Source organism: Dama dama, chromosome 5 (genome assembly GCF_033118175.1).
Source record: "Dama dama isolate Ldn47 chromosome 5, ASM3311817v1, whole genome shotgun sequence".
NCBI classification, from domain to species: Eukaryota; Metazoa; Chordata; class Mammalia; order Artiodactyla; family Cervidae; genus Dama; species Dama dama.
In genome coordinates this window covers 98564222-98578599 of record NC_083685.1, presented here as the reverse complement: position 1 = coordinate 98578599, position 14378 = coordinate 98564222, and the positions used below count along the sequence as shown (strand labels likewise).

General features: G+C 56.8%; 1 protein-coding gene across 1 annotated transcript in view; it reads right to left on the bottom strand.

Moving 5' to 3' along the window:
* The window catches only part of NTN1 (netrin 1), a 191434-nt gene that overhangs the window by 9882 nt on the left and 167174 nt on the right, over window positions 1–14378 (bottom strand). Inside the window, exon 6 of the mRNA XM_061143469.1 lies at window positions 8135–8209. Coding sequence (XP_060999452.1) covers window positions 8135–8209 — 75 coding nt within the window. The remainder of the gene's footprint in view (window positions 1–8134; window positions 8210–14378) is intronic.

The following is a 14378-nucleotide window of genomic DNA, read 5'->3' as shown; positions in this document are numbered from 1 at the left end:
GGGGCTCCAGCCTCTGGGGGAAGAGGCACGCTCACATCCTGGCTGCAAATGCCTACCTGCTCCTCAGAGAGGCCCACCTAAGAGCCCCCCACCACCAGTCCTGCCACAGTCACCTCGAGCAAACCCCACTGCACGAAGCAGCGCCCCCCACCCCAGGCTGCCCCCTGGCCACGCCCAGGACACTGTGGAGAGCCCTGTCCTGGAGGGTGGGTGTCCAGCAGGGACTTGAGTCCCTTGTCTCCCAGTGAACACCACACTCGCTCAGCTCCTAAAAATAAAACCACCCTCGAAGGACGGAACCTGGAATGACACCCAGAGAAAGGGCCTTGTTGCCTGAAACAGGGACCAAAGCAGATCCTGACCAGAGCTTTGCCGGGGAGGAGCCCACCCTGGGGGTGACCCTTAGGAGCCTTTGAGAAACTACTGTTTTTAAGGCCTCAGCTGCCTCCCCGCAGGTAACCCAGGCTGCTCAGAGGGTGTGTACCCCCGGGGCGCACCCCCTCCCATCGCAGCCTGGGCTTCGAACAAGCAGGTAGAGCAGCAGGCGGGGGTGGACCCCAGGAACAGCAATGGTGCTGGGGTCCTCGTGCCAAGGCGCTGACCCCGGGGAAGGGGGGCGTCAAGACTCACAAGATCCATCCCCCCTGGGGAGAGCTGCCCATCCCAGCCCTGCCTGGGGCGCGGGGGGCAGAGGGACATGCTCTGTGAGCCTGGACACGGGTCACTGGGGAGTGGGGAGAAGTCAAGTGCTGCCTGTCTGTAGGGGAAGCCGGCTGGTGTCCCCAGGCACCTTGGACAGATCTCCACCTTTCCCCACCCTGACCCTCGGTCTCCTCATCTGTGAAATGGGAGGAGACATCTTTCATTAGGTGCCCTTCCCTACCCACACTTCCTTCCTAAAAACAGGACCTTCAGAGGAAAGGAAGCGCCAGGCCTCAGCACCCACAGCTGTGGGGGCGGCAGAGGTGGGCGCCCAGGCTCTGGGCCCTGTCCGTGGGGAGGGGAGTCGCTGTGGTGGGCAGGGCTGTGCCCACTCCCGCCCCCACGGCGCATGGCAGGGGGCCCCGGCCAGTGCAGCACCCTGCGGGCTCAGGGGCTTCTTGTCGAGCTGTCACTGGGGCCTGCTGCCCGCCCAGCCCAACCAAGTGGTCACCCGCATTCTGCGACCTCAGGCTGACTCATGCTGACCCAGCTCCACATCTGGCCTCCATATGGGGCTGGCACTCCAAGGGGGGAGGTCACATCTGGCTGGGGAAATCGGAGGATCCCCGGGGGACCAGTGACCCGCGCCCCCGGGAAGGGTCAGCAAGCCTCTGAAACTCCATGCCACGTGCTGCTGGCTGGGCTGCGTCCGACTCTCCAAGCGGGGACAGTACTGGGGCAGGGTGGAGAGGACTGGTCTCTCCCAGCCATCACCACCAGCTGCCACCCGGACCCGGCCAACCACCCTCAGGGACAGCCCCCAGGGTGCTCCTCTAACATCTGTACCCCCACTCCAAGCCCTGAAGTCACAGTCTGCTGCAGACACAGGAACCTGGCCCCCAGAACAGGGTTGATAACCTGCCCCATGTTCTGCCCTTGAAGGGACTGACCCTGATCAGGAACAGCCACTGACCCCAAGGTCAAGAAGAGGAAGGGCAGGGGGTGTGAAGAGGGGGAGAGGCCATCATTTGCCAAGAGGCCCCGTGTCCCTCACGAGGCCTCCCTATCACCCCGCTCATCTCATCCCTGGCCTGAGTAGAGGCGCCCCCTCTAATCTATGCCAGCTCCACGGGCATCTGCAGTCCCTCCACCACCAGCATCGTCTCCACTGCTAGCTCGGTCTCGTCCCTCCTCCATCACGGAGCTGCCCGTGACCTCCCTCCGCCATACAGCCAAGCCCACCACCGAGTGGTCATACCCACCCTGCCTCTGCCAGAATCACCGACATCCTTGCCCATCATCTTGGCTCCATCGTCTCCAACAGCCCCCCCGCCATGGTGACAATCACCCCAGCACCACAGTGACCACTCCTGCTGTTCCCCCACAGAAACGCCTTTGTGGCTTATCAGGAGTGAGAGAGTCAGGGGTCCCATGGGGGGAACCAGCCCTTGACCCTCAAGCAGGGGCAGCACCCATTCTGTTGACAAAGGCTTGGCTTCCTGACAAGGGGGGTGCAGGCAGGGCACATAAAGATCTCAGGCCTCAGGGTCCCCAGTCTTGGGCATGCTCCTTATCTTGCTGAGTCTTAGCATTCCATCGGCCGGCAGAAAAGGCCTTCCCCTCCTTAGGTGTTTTTGAGGACTCACCCAGGGTGAGAATGAAGACTGTGAGGTGCCCATCCAGGGCCTGCAGAGGAGGAACAGTCACCGGCTTGACAAGGCCTCATCTCTGGGGTTTCTGCCGCCCCAGGAGAGACAAGGTATCAATACTTGGGGGAGGAGGGGTCCACTTAGGTCCCCAGGCTTTCCTCTGCCGGGGGCCCATAAGACAGCACATGTGTGCACACACATGCACACACACACAGCCTCACAAACCCAGTTCCTCCCCACAGATGCCAAGAGGACTTCCGCTTCAAGCTGTTATCCTCAGAAATCATCCTTGAGGGATGGCGGGAGGAAGGCGCGAGACTGATCATCTCATGAAAAGCATTCTGATTTTTCCATCCGTTGGTGCCAAAATGTCTTTCAACAAAGGGGGTGACTAATAGACATTTCTGGGAACGAATCATTTTTCCAAGAACTGGCAAAAGTGAGATGATCTCACCTTTCAGAATACGGGCTGTCTGTCCTCTCCCTCTGCCTCTGAATCCCAGGGAAGCAGAGGTGGGTGGCAGCCCGCTGTGTGCCAGTGTGAGTGGGGCTGGCTCTCTGGTGGCCTCTGAGTGGCTTCTGCACGCGGACATGAACCCTCACCAGCCTCCCAGCCTCCCTGCCTCCCTGGCCTCCGCCCCTGCACCCCCATGTGCCCTCTCCTCCCATCTCCCCAGCCTGCTCCTGTCTCTGTGTTCAGACACTTTGCTCCCTCTGCCTGGGAGCCTTGCCTTGCCCAGTGAGCACAGACTACCTGGGCTGCCTCCTCCAGGAAGCCCTCCCTCCACACCCTCTCTCTGGAGGATGGGCCAGGTCCCGCTTATGCCCACTGCAGGCTAGACCCTGGCCAAGGAGTCTGTGATCTAGACTGGATGCGGAGGGTAGCGTGACAGGGGCAGGCAGGCCCCCCTTCCATGTGACTCTGGGGGTAGAAGCTGAGGGGTGTCTTGGCCTGAAGTCACTGTCAAGAGGTGGCCTTTCCCAACAACCCCCACAGTAAATGCCCCAGGGACAGCATCATCCGGCCATCCTGTCTCCACAGACCGAGGTTCTGGAGCCCGGGCTTCTGGATGGACAGGCTCTGCCCATGTGGGAGCTGCTGAGCGAATGCAGGCTTCTTGGTGAATGCTCATGGGTGCATACAGGCACATGTGCACACATCTCCACACACATGCACACATCTCCACGCACTCACTGGGAGCGTTCTACACAAAAGAAGGGCCCCTCTCGGCTAGGTTTTCCTGAAAAGTTGACGGGAAATGCTACTATACTCGAAAGTAATAAAAAAAACCCCATTTTTGTGCACAACCGCCCCACCCTGAGCCTGCCCACGAGTGCCTTCTCAGCATTTGCAAGGTGAGCCAATTCCCCTAGAGGGCAACAGAGGACTGAGGTGGTCCCGGGACAGGGGGCCAGCGATGACAGTGGGCGCCATGAACCCCTCCCTGTTCCCTGGAGATGGCACAACAGGGCCGCTCTCCTGCCACACCTGGAAGGACAGCGCATCCCTTCATCGACCTCCACTGGCCAGACCAGGAAACTGAGGCCCAGCCCGGTCCGAAGTCACACAGCGAATGTGGAGTCTTCCTCAGGTTCTGTGGCCAGTGGCCCTTCCCTACCTACAGATGGGAATGGAACTGCCATCCTTCTGGTCCTGGGGTCTCTCCAGACCAGAAAGGCACGGGGCTTGGCCCTCAGGCCTCCCCGACCCCAATTCCTGCCTGCTTCGTGTGGCGCCCACCCCCACCTGCTGGGCCCTCTCTCACCGGGAACACGGGCAGGACCAGCAGACCCCAGCCAGCCCAGGCCACTGCTCCAGCCCCCTTCCCCACCGCCTCCTGCCCACTGACCACTGCCCGGGTCAGCGGAGACCCAGATCCGGGCGTTCCGGCCACACAATGTCAAGCATCTCCTCAGAGGAGGAAGGGGGCCTGGGGCTGCCCATCACTGACTCCCACCACACCCACCCTGCTGAGGTTCTAATTAGCAGCTTCTGGAACATCCCAGCGCCCTAGCTGGAAAGCTGCAAAGTGGAGGAAATGCGTTTCCTAATTGGCTCCCCGCAGGGGTGTCAGTCAGAGACGGGGTAGGGATTATGCAGCCCCCTCCCTGACCCTCCTGGGCCCCCTGCCCTGCTCCAGGCCAGCCAGTTCCCCCTCCTCCTGCTCACCTGGCCCAGGTCTGCGGGTGTGGAAGGGACCCCTCCTCCAGGGGCCCGGCCGGGTGCACAGAGCCCAGAGGGAGACCTGGCCCCCAGCCTCAGAGCAAGGCCTGCAGCTGCAGCCCGGCTGCCCCCTGCCCAGCCACCCTGGATACCACTCACTCCGCCCTCCACAAGCCTCTCCCAGTCCGCCCCCCGCCTGCTGGGGTCTCCCTCCCCAGAAGCCCCTGCAACCCCCCTCTGGACACTTCCTTGTCCTGCCTCCTGCCTGAACACACAGTCCTGGGTGTCGAGCTGGGCGGGCTGCTCCCCGCTCTCAGGTAGCCCCAAGAGTGTCATGGACAATGCTGGGGACCCTTTGGGGGATGGGCGGAGCAGCACCAGTCCGGGCCTCCAGGACAGAGTGTGGGGATGAGGACCTTAAAGGCAGGATGAGGGCACCACGCTCCAGACCTCGTCAGCACCCTGAGGGGGCACCCCGCTTCTCTCCTGACTCTGTGGCTCCTCAAATCTTGCCCGGCAGCAGAAATGTGGACACCTGGGCAGTGGGCTGGCAGCAGTGTGGGGCCAGGAGCCGGGGTGACCGAGGTGAAGTCTGGGAAGACCTGGGTTCGATCCCTGGGTTGGGAAGAGCCCCTGAAGAATGGCTATCTACTCCAGTATTCTGGCCTGGAGAATTCCATGGACTGTATAGTCCATGGGGTCGCAAAGAGGTGGACACGACTGAGTGACTTTCACTTTCTTGGTTTTGGGACGGATGGGGTCCAGGGGATAAACGTGATGAGCGGGCAGGAGGGAGGCTGGGGCTCTGCTGGGCCAGTCAGCCAGCTGGACTGGGGCCCCACCTAGGACACCAGCTTCCCTCAGACAATCCAGGAGGAAGTCAAGGGCGAGGAAGGGAGGACCGACTCAGGGAGCAAAAGGCAAGAGGAGCCCAGAGACTGAGTCCCCGCTCCCCACACACGGCCCTGTCGCCCAGGGTTGGGAGGGTGGCGCACAGCTAAGGCAGGGCTCAGGGGGGGGGCCCCTGGGTCTACAACAAGAGGGAGCCAGGCCCTGTTCTGCAGAGATAGGGGCCTGCCTGCTGCCAAGGGATGGGCAGGAGAGTCAGAGGGAGCCAAAGTGCCCCCTGAAGTATCAGGGATGGGGGAGGCAGAATTCAATGGAGGAAAAGAAGTCGGAAAAGAACAAAACAAGTCCGAGAGAACCAGGTGGAAAACAGACCCATTGGGTAATTTTAAACAGAAGTCCAATTTTCCCTTTTCTCATTGGGCCCAGCAGAGCCCCAGCCTCCCTTTTCTCATTGGAGGAACAGAACAGGGGCGGTGGTTAACCCTTCACAGAAAGTCTCCCCAGCATCTCTCTGCTCAAAGGATGCTCCAAACTGAAACCAAACCCACCCTTCCCCCAGGTGGCCGAGCTGTTCCTTCCTCCTGTTCTCTGGGTGGGAGGGAGATAAGGGGTGGCGGAGCGACAGGCCGGGGGTCTCCCCTGTGACCCTAGCTCTCTGGCCCTGGGCATCTGTACTTGGCCCCCAGCCTTAAGTCTGGGACACCACAGGACCTCAGGCCTTCTTCCCCATGTCCCACCTTGCCATCCTCAGCAGATGCTGACAGCTCGGGGTTGGGAGCACGGGGTCACCCAAGCCTCACCCCAAACCACCGGGCCCTCTGGTGGGTCAGAGACAGCACTCCCTTTATCCTTAAATCACCCCAAAGTTTGTTTTCAAAATCAAGGTTGGCTTTTCCCATAAAAGATGCTTTGGGATACAAGTACTTTAAAGGGGCTTTTTTCAGAAATTTGCTATGGACCCAGGGCCTGGCCGCTTCGGAACGGGACACACAAAACCTACCAGCTGCTCCAGTACAATCATGTACTGGGATTCCGTGTGGGATGTGTGTGCACCTACCTGTGTGCACACGTGTGCCTGGGTATATGTGCACACACATGTGTGTGCACAATAAAATGAGGACATTTCAGAAGTTCTCAGGATTCCTTTGGGCCTCACCTTTCTCTTCCCTTTGCCAAAAGGTCCTGACCATTGTCCTCATAAAAGAAGGACACCTTGCATTTGGTTCAAGCATCTGCCCCAATGAGACACCAAAGGCCTGGTGTTCAGGCCAGGTTACCGGAACCCCTGGGGTCTGGGAGGGACGCCATGCAGGTTGTAGACGAGGTCTCAGCACCGGGTCACTGTTCCCTCCCCAGTCCACTTCTTCCTGCCCTGCCACCCGGCTTCCAGGGGACCAGCCAGAGCCACTCTTTACCAGGAGCCCACCAAGCACCTGGCCCCATGCTGAGTGCTTCCATATGACACAGTCGGGCATCACCCCCACATGACAAGGAAACCACAGCTCAGAGACACAATTGGACTCGCCCCAGATCCCTTGCAAGGCACCCGAACAGGGCAGACTAGGAAAGATGGGCAGAAAACACAGGTCGCTGACCCTTCCCCAGAGGTGGCCAGGTGGTGCTAGAAGGGGCAGGGGCGCTGAGAACAGAGCAGGCAAGACCAGGAACACCCAACTGGAGTGGGGAGGTGGGCAGAGGGGGATGGGCAGAGTGGACTCTCGGGTCCAGGAAGCAGGGACCCAGCCTCAGCCCAAAATAGCCAGGCCCACCGGGTCAGGAGGAGGGCCCCAGAGTGGAAAGACCAGGCCCCTGGGTGGGTGCCCAGGCTGCAGCTGGAGTGTCGAACACCTTGGCCTCCACACTTTGGCCTCCCCATCCTGGGTCTCCCCAGCTCCGCCAGCAGACAGCTGGACCATCTCCTCAGGATTTCTGTTTGCCTCTCAGCTATTTGCAGACACCTGCCCGGGGGCTGTGAGGGGCCCCCCTTCTCCCGCAGGCCCCCACCCACCCTGAAGTCAGCCTTGACCCTGAGTCCCGTGAGGTCTGGCCAGCCCAGGCCTCCAGCCAGCTCAGGGACCAGAAACCACAGAGCCGGCGCCCCCCTCCCACGGGCAGAGCTGACGGAAGGCGGCAGAGGAGCGCCTGACAAAGGAGAGGTGCAAGGCCCCCACCTCCAGGGCGCTGGGGTAGATGCTGCAGGAGAGACTGGCAGCTGGGATACTCTTCCCGGGAAGAGAGCCTGAGGTCTGCAGTGCAGAGAGTCTGTGCAGACCCCAGCTCTCGACTGAAAAGGCCCTCAGTGATCCCCGAGGCTCTGGTCAAACTTCCGGTGCATCAGAATTACCAGCGAGCAGCTTAAAATGCAGATTCTTCACCCAGCCCGGTAGGTTCATTTTGTGGAGTCAACCCTCAAATCGGCATTTTAAACAGACCACGGAGTTCTCTCCCTTTCTCTGATCCCTGGAAGACTTCTCTTTGAGTTACAGAGCCTCAGGCTGAATGCCCATGAGTACGGATGAGGGCGCAGAAGACCAGAGAGGTAAAGCGACTGATTTGCAGCCACACAGCCCCTCAGGGGCAGAGTGAACCCCAGGAGCCCCCAGTGGCCAGGATGCAGGGCCAGGGGGAGAATGCAGTCCCCACACCTGTGGCCACACACACCCCCTGCCTCTATGGAGGAAGAGCTGGGAAATTCCCAGGCACAAGATCCATCCCCCTTGGCTCCCGCCTGGTCACAGGGACTCTGGGACCAACACCCACACGGGGCCCCCTGCACCCCACTGGTCACATAGTGCCCTCCCCCTCCCCGGACAAGGGGGCTCTCACTCACCATAGTCCTTCTTGCAGTATTTTTTCATGTTAATCTTCAGCTTCCCTTTGGAGGCCTTGCAGTAGGAATCACAGTCTGCAGGAGACGGGAGAGCACAGACAAAACTTAATTAGGCGAAGAATAGGCTGGCGGTCGGGGTGGGCGGCTGCCTCCCTAAATACCCAGAGGCCACTGATACCCACAGGCCGGGAAGCCCGGTCGGCCATTCAGGGCGGGTCTGGCCCTCTCCAGTAGTGCTGGGACAAAGAGGTCCCCGCCTGACCCACCCACCGCTGGCCCCCCTGGCCTCCGCACGGAGACTCTGCGGGCTCCTGCATTGTGCCACCCAGGGCTTCGGAGCGCCACACAAATTCCCCCGTTCTTAAGATGCACCCGGAGCCTGATTAAAGCCGATAGAGGCCTCATTGTCGCCCCGCGCCCTGGGTCTGTGTCAGGCGCTAGCTTCCATGGCGAGCAGCCTCTGGCTGGGGTCAGGCCCCAACAATAGAGGTCACAGAGAAAATTAGCAGCCCATGAAGCAGGAGAAAACCCTTTTGGTGTCCACGCTACTGGAGTGTGCAAATAAAATGCCCCACGAAGAAGAGTTCAGTTCTAATGAGCCCCACCACTGCTGAGAGGCAGGGCTGCTGGGCCTGAGTCTGCAGGGTATCACTTCGGGGGCGTCCTAGCGTCAACCAGGCAGGATGTGGGGGGGCCCCAGGGCCTGCTTCCCCTAGGGGTGGCCTGTGTCCTCCCAGCAGAGGCAGACCTCCAACACCAGCCCCACCAGGCCCTCTCCCCACCAGCTCTTCAGTTGAAAGTGAAAGTCGAAGTTGCTCAGTCATGTCCGACTCTGGGACCCCATGGACTATACAGTCCAGGGAATTCTACAGGCCAGAATACTGGAGTGGGTAGCTGTTCCCTTCTCCAGGGTATCTTCCTAAACCAGGGATTGAGCCCAGGTCTCCTGCATTGCAGGTGAATTCTTTGCCAGCTGAGCCACCAGGGAAGACCAAGAATACTGGAGTGGGTAGCCGATCCCTTTTCTAGGGACTCTTCCCGACCCAGGAATTGAACTGGGGTCTCCTGCACTGCAGGCGAATTCTTTACCAGATAAGGTGATACAGTTCCTCTGCCTGATCTGTGTTCACTCATCAGCTGTTGGCATGATGGCCAGCCCACCATGGAGTCCCAATACATCATCACTCCAGCACCCCCTGCACAACCACTCAACACGCTAGCTCTCACTGGATTCTCACAACCCTTCTTTGAGCTGTGGGGGTTATTCCCATTCTACAGATTAGGTATCAGAGACCACCTGCCAGTGCATCCCAGACAGCTAGCAAGTCAAGGCTGGGCCTTGAACTTGGGTCTGAGATGGAAGGTCACTGTACTCGCTGGAATTGGGCTGGGTGTGTGTCCTGGCGAGGGGACTAGAAAGGTGAAGGGGAAACACACACGACTGCTCCAGAAGCAGGTGGCAGCCCCTCATACTCTAAGGGGGAAAACCCAGGCCAGGGTGGAGTAAGGAGTGATTTGTGTGGGAGCACAGGACAAGGCCAGGCCTCCTGGGGCCCCTGTCACCCCAAACCATCACTTAGATCTGCAGGAATATTCAGAGAGCACCCCAGAGTCAGCCTTTGGTCCCGTGGGAGATGGCTGCCTCCTTCAGGGTCCTGACTAAAGTTGAAAGAGCTCTATCCTGATGTCCTGGGAGCCATGGGCCTGGCAGCTCCCTCCTGCCATTAGGGCACTCAATTAGGAACCAGTCTCAGGAAATGAGAAAAACAGCCCCTTTTCCTGCTCCCCAGGGTGTGAGTCCTTGGACCACCCCCTGTCCATCAGCATGCCCTGCCCGGGGGCCCCAGAGTCCACAGTGTCAGCCCCTCCTGCCACCTGATGGCTGGGTGGCTACTGGAGTCAGGACCTCTCAGAAGGTGGGGTGTGGCACATCCTGAGAGAGGCCTGCAGTCCACCGGGGACGTTGAGACGCAAGGTGACAGTGACCGAAACCCACAGTCAGTGCCACTGACACCCCCTCCCTCACCCCGTGGCACCGTACCTCACCGCTGGGAAGAGCCACTCTCAGCCACGTCTCTGCCAATTCAGGGGCAGGTGATGCTCACGGCAAAGCCACTGCTGGGGCTGAACCCAGGTCGTGCACTAGTAGCTTGCATTTCCAGCGAGCTGGATGGAATCCCCGCCTGCTTGCTCCACTCGGGAAAGCACTGAACTGCCAGCAGTGCTGATGATGTCACTGCATGGATGGCCTTGAACCCACTCATCGCTTTTTCATTATTATTTTTTTGGCCCACATCGTCAGTACTTGCATTCTGGTCAACCATCTGCCATGCCTCCTCTGTAGGGTGGAATCTCAGCAGCCCCCAGACCCCCACCTCCCATCATGGCCCTGGAGGCAGCCCCTGACAGCACGCCAGCTCCTCCGAGCCTCTGGGCAGTCCCTCGAGGGAGGGACCATGACTCTCATTCTATAGGCAAGACAGTTGAGTTCAGCAAGGCACCATGGTGCTGATTCCAAGTGCGCCCTGCACTGCAGGCAGGAGGGCAGGTGGCCCCTGGGACGACCTTGCCGGGCACCTCCAGCTTCCCCTCCTCCCTTCGCTCCCTCCTGGCAGCATCTACAGCTCTTCTCTTCAAAGCCAAGTATCCACCTGGGCCAGAGGTTGTCCTCGAAGTGTGTGGCATCCATTACCGCCTGATTAGATCCAGCTCTGGACCCCGTGAGACCAATCACAGCCACCCTCGTGAACATCAAAAGTCCGTCCCCCAATAACCACAGCCACCCACGGGCACTAACCAGGCATGCGGCACTGCTCTCAGCCCTGCCTGTGATTCTAACCGCCTGGTTCCCTACCTGGCTACACAGTAGAATGGCCCAGAAGCTTTTAGGAAAACACTGATGCCTGGGTTCCCCCCAAGACATTCTGATTTCACTGGCTTAAAGGATAACCTGCGTGTCCAGATTTTTAAAGTTCCCCAGGTAAGGCCAATGTGAAGTCAGGGTTAGAACCATGGTCTGAACCGTCTGCAGCTGTGGGAGGTGGGACAGGGCCTCTGCACTCGAGACTTGTAAGGAGGACCCAGGCTGGAAGAGGAAAGGCTCAGAGGAGTGACTGTTGACTCAAACCAGAGTCAGAGGACCACATCGGGCCACTATGCCCTTATAGGAAATGGTGCCAGCCTCAACATGTGCAGATTTATAGCTGTATCTGGTTTGCTCTTGTTTATTTTTTGTGGATCATATGTCCTTCCTTTCTGTCAGCCAGAAATTCTCATCAGGTCAGTGTGTTTGTCGTTGTCAAAGTACCCTCGTTACTGTTGTTCAGTTCCTTAGTCCACATGTTGTTCATGTCTCATCCTTTTGTAACCCCACGGACTGCAGCCTGCCAGGCTCCTCTGTCCATGGGATTTTCCAGCCAAGAATACTGGTGTGAGTTGCCATCTCCTTCTCCATGGGATCTTTCCAACTCAGGGATCAAACCCAGGTCTCCTGCATTGGCAGGTGAGTTCTTTGCCACTTAGCCACCAAGGTAGCCCCCACATGTCCGCTACTCCCTACAGATTTGCTGATTCTGATTTGGCTGTGAGCTAGGAAAGCAGAAAGACCAAGCATGTTAGAACTGTATGCAAAGCATGGGTCAACAGGCCTGGAGTGAGAGATGGAACTGCTGTCCTCTAGGTACGGTGAACAACCTTCAGAGCACTGACATCGCAGCAGCTCTCTGGCTGCGTGCAGACTGTCTGGGTGTGTGCCGGAGAACTGAGGTCAGTCGACAAAAGGTCCTCAGATAAGGGAAGTGTTCCTGCATTTTCTTCTTTTATCAAATACACACAAAGCTACAGAGACTGCCTCAAGATGGACCAGACATAGCTTTGAAATGCATCTTTGACTCCTTCAAAATGGCATCTACTTGGCAGTTACCCACGTTTCCTCTCCTTGTTTTGTTCCAAAATAGCTATAAAGACAATGAAAAAAATGAAAATTCACACTAATGCCAAGAACTAAACTGACAGATGACCCAACCCTGGAATCTGGGAGCAATCTCTATTAATTAAAGACAGATGGTGGTAGAACAAGGAAAACCTGTCCAGGTTTTACCTCAAGACATAGCTCTTTGTCTGATTAACAGAAAAATCCTGAAAAATAGGGAAGATGACAAGGAGCCAACAACCAGGAAACAAATGGGCAGGAAGTGGGTGGGAGTGGGGTGGCCATGGAGGTGCCCCTGTCCAGAGAGACCTTAAGGAAGGGGAGGGACAGACAGGAAGGACAGTGTTTGCAGTGCGGACGTGAACTCGTGTTTTTACCTAAATCACTGATGCAAGGAATGCGAAAGGCTGGCAGTGGAGACAGAAGATCACCACCTCCACAGAGCAGAAGCAAATTGAGAGAAAAGGCTGTAGGGACTAGGAACTGAAGAAGGAGCTGGAGGCATTCCCTGCCATCCAGCTTGGGGCTGGAATGGGAATCTGGCTGTCACGCCAGGCCAGGGATCTGCAAAATTTGTTTGCGAAGTGCCAAACAGTAAATATTTTTGGCTTTGTGGGCCATACGGTCTCTGTCACAACTATGCGAACTGTCGCCATAGCTCAAAAACAGCCATAGGCGACGTGTAATTGAATGGGTGTGTTAGACCTCAGTTCAGTTCAGTTGCTCAGTTGTGTCCGACTCTGCGACCCCATGAATCACAGCACGCCAGGCCTCCCTGTCCATCACCAACTCCCGGAGTCTACCCAAACCCATGCCTAACAAGTCGGTGATGCCATCCAGCCATCTCATTGTCTGTCATCCCCTTTTCCTCCTACCCCCAATCCCTCCAAGCATCAGGGTCTTTTCCAATGAGTCAGCTCTTCGCATGAGGTGGCCAAAGTACTGGAGTTTCAGCTTCAGCATCAGTTCTTCCAGTGAACACCCAGGACTGATCTCCTTTACGATGAACTGGTTGGATCGCCTTGCAGTCCAGGGGACTTTCAAGAGTCTTCTCCAACACCATAGTTCAAAAGCATCAATTTTTAGGCGCTCAGCTTTCTTCACAGTCCAACTTTCACATCCATACATGACCACTGGAAAAAACATAGCCTTGACCAGACGGACCTTTGTTGGCAAAGTAATGTCTCTGCTTTTTAATAGGCTATCTAGGTTGGTCATAACTTTCCTTCCAAGGAGTAAGCATCTTTTAATTTCATGGCTGCAGTCACCATCTGCAGTGATTTTGGAGCCCCCCAAAATAAAGTCTGACACTGTTTCCACTGTCTCCCCATCTGTTTCCCATGAGGTGATGGGACCAGATGCCATGATCTTAGTTTTCTGAATGTTAAGCTTTAAGACAACCTTTTCACTCTCCTCTTTCACTTTCATCAAGAGGCTTTTTAGTTCCTCTTCACTCTCTGACATAAGGGTGGTGTCATCTGCATATCTGAGGTTATTGATATTTCTCCCAGCAATCTTGATTCCAGCTTCTGCTTCATCCAACCCAGCATTTCCCATGATGTCTCTGCATATAAGTTAAATAAACAGGGTGACAATATACAGCCTTGACATACTCCTTTTCCTATTTGGAACCAGTCTGCTGGTCCATGTCCAGTTCTAACTGTTACTTCCTGATCTGCGTACAGGTTTCTCAAGAGGCAGGTCAGGTGGTCTGGTATTCCCATCTCTTTCAGAATTTTCCACAGTTTATTGTGATCCACACAGTCAAAGGCTTTGGCGTAGTCAATAAAGCAGAAATAGATGTTTTTCTGGAACTCTCTTGCTTTTTCGATGATCCAGCGGATATTGGCAATTTGATCTCTGGTCCCTCTGCCTTTTCTAAAACCAGCTTAAACATCTGGAAGTTCATGGTCCACGTATTGCTGAAGCCTGGCTTGGAGAATTTTGAGCATTACTTTACTAGTGTGAGAGATGAGTGCAGTTGTGTGGTAGTTTGAGCATTCTTTGGGATTGCCTTTCTTAGGGATTGGAATGAAAACTGACCTTGTCCAGTCCTGTGTCCACTGCTGAGTTTTCCAAATTTGCTGGCATGTTGAGTGCAGCACTTTCACAGCATCGTCTTTCAGGATTTGAAATAGCTCAACTGGAATTCCATCACCTCCACTAGCTTTGTTCATAGTGATGCTTTCTAAGGCCCACTTGACTTCACATTCCAGGATGTCTGGCTTTAGGTGAGTGATCACATCATTGTGATTATCTGGGTCATGAGATATTCTAAAAAACACAGCCTCTATGAAGTAGGAAGAAAAAAGA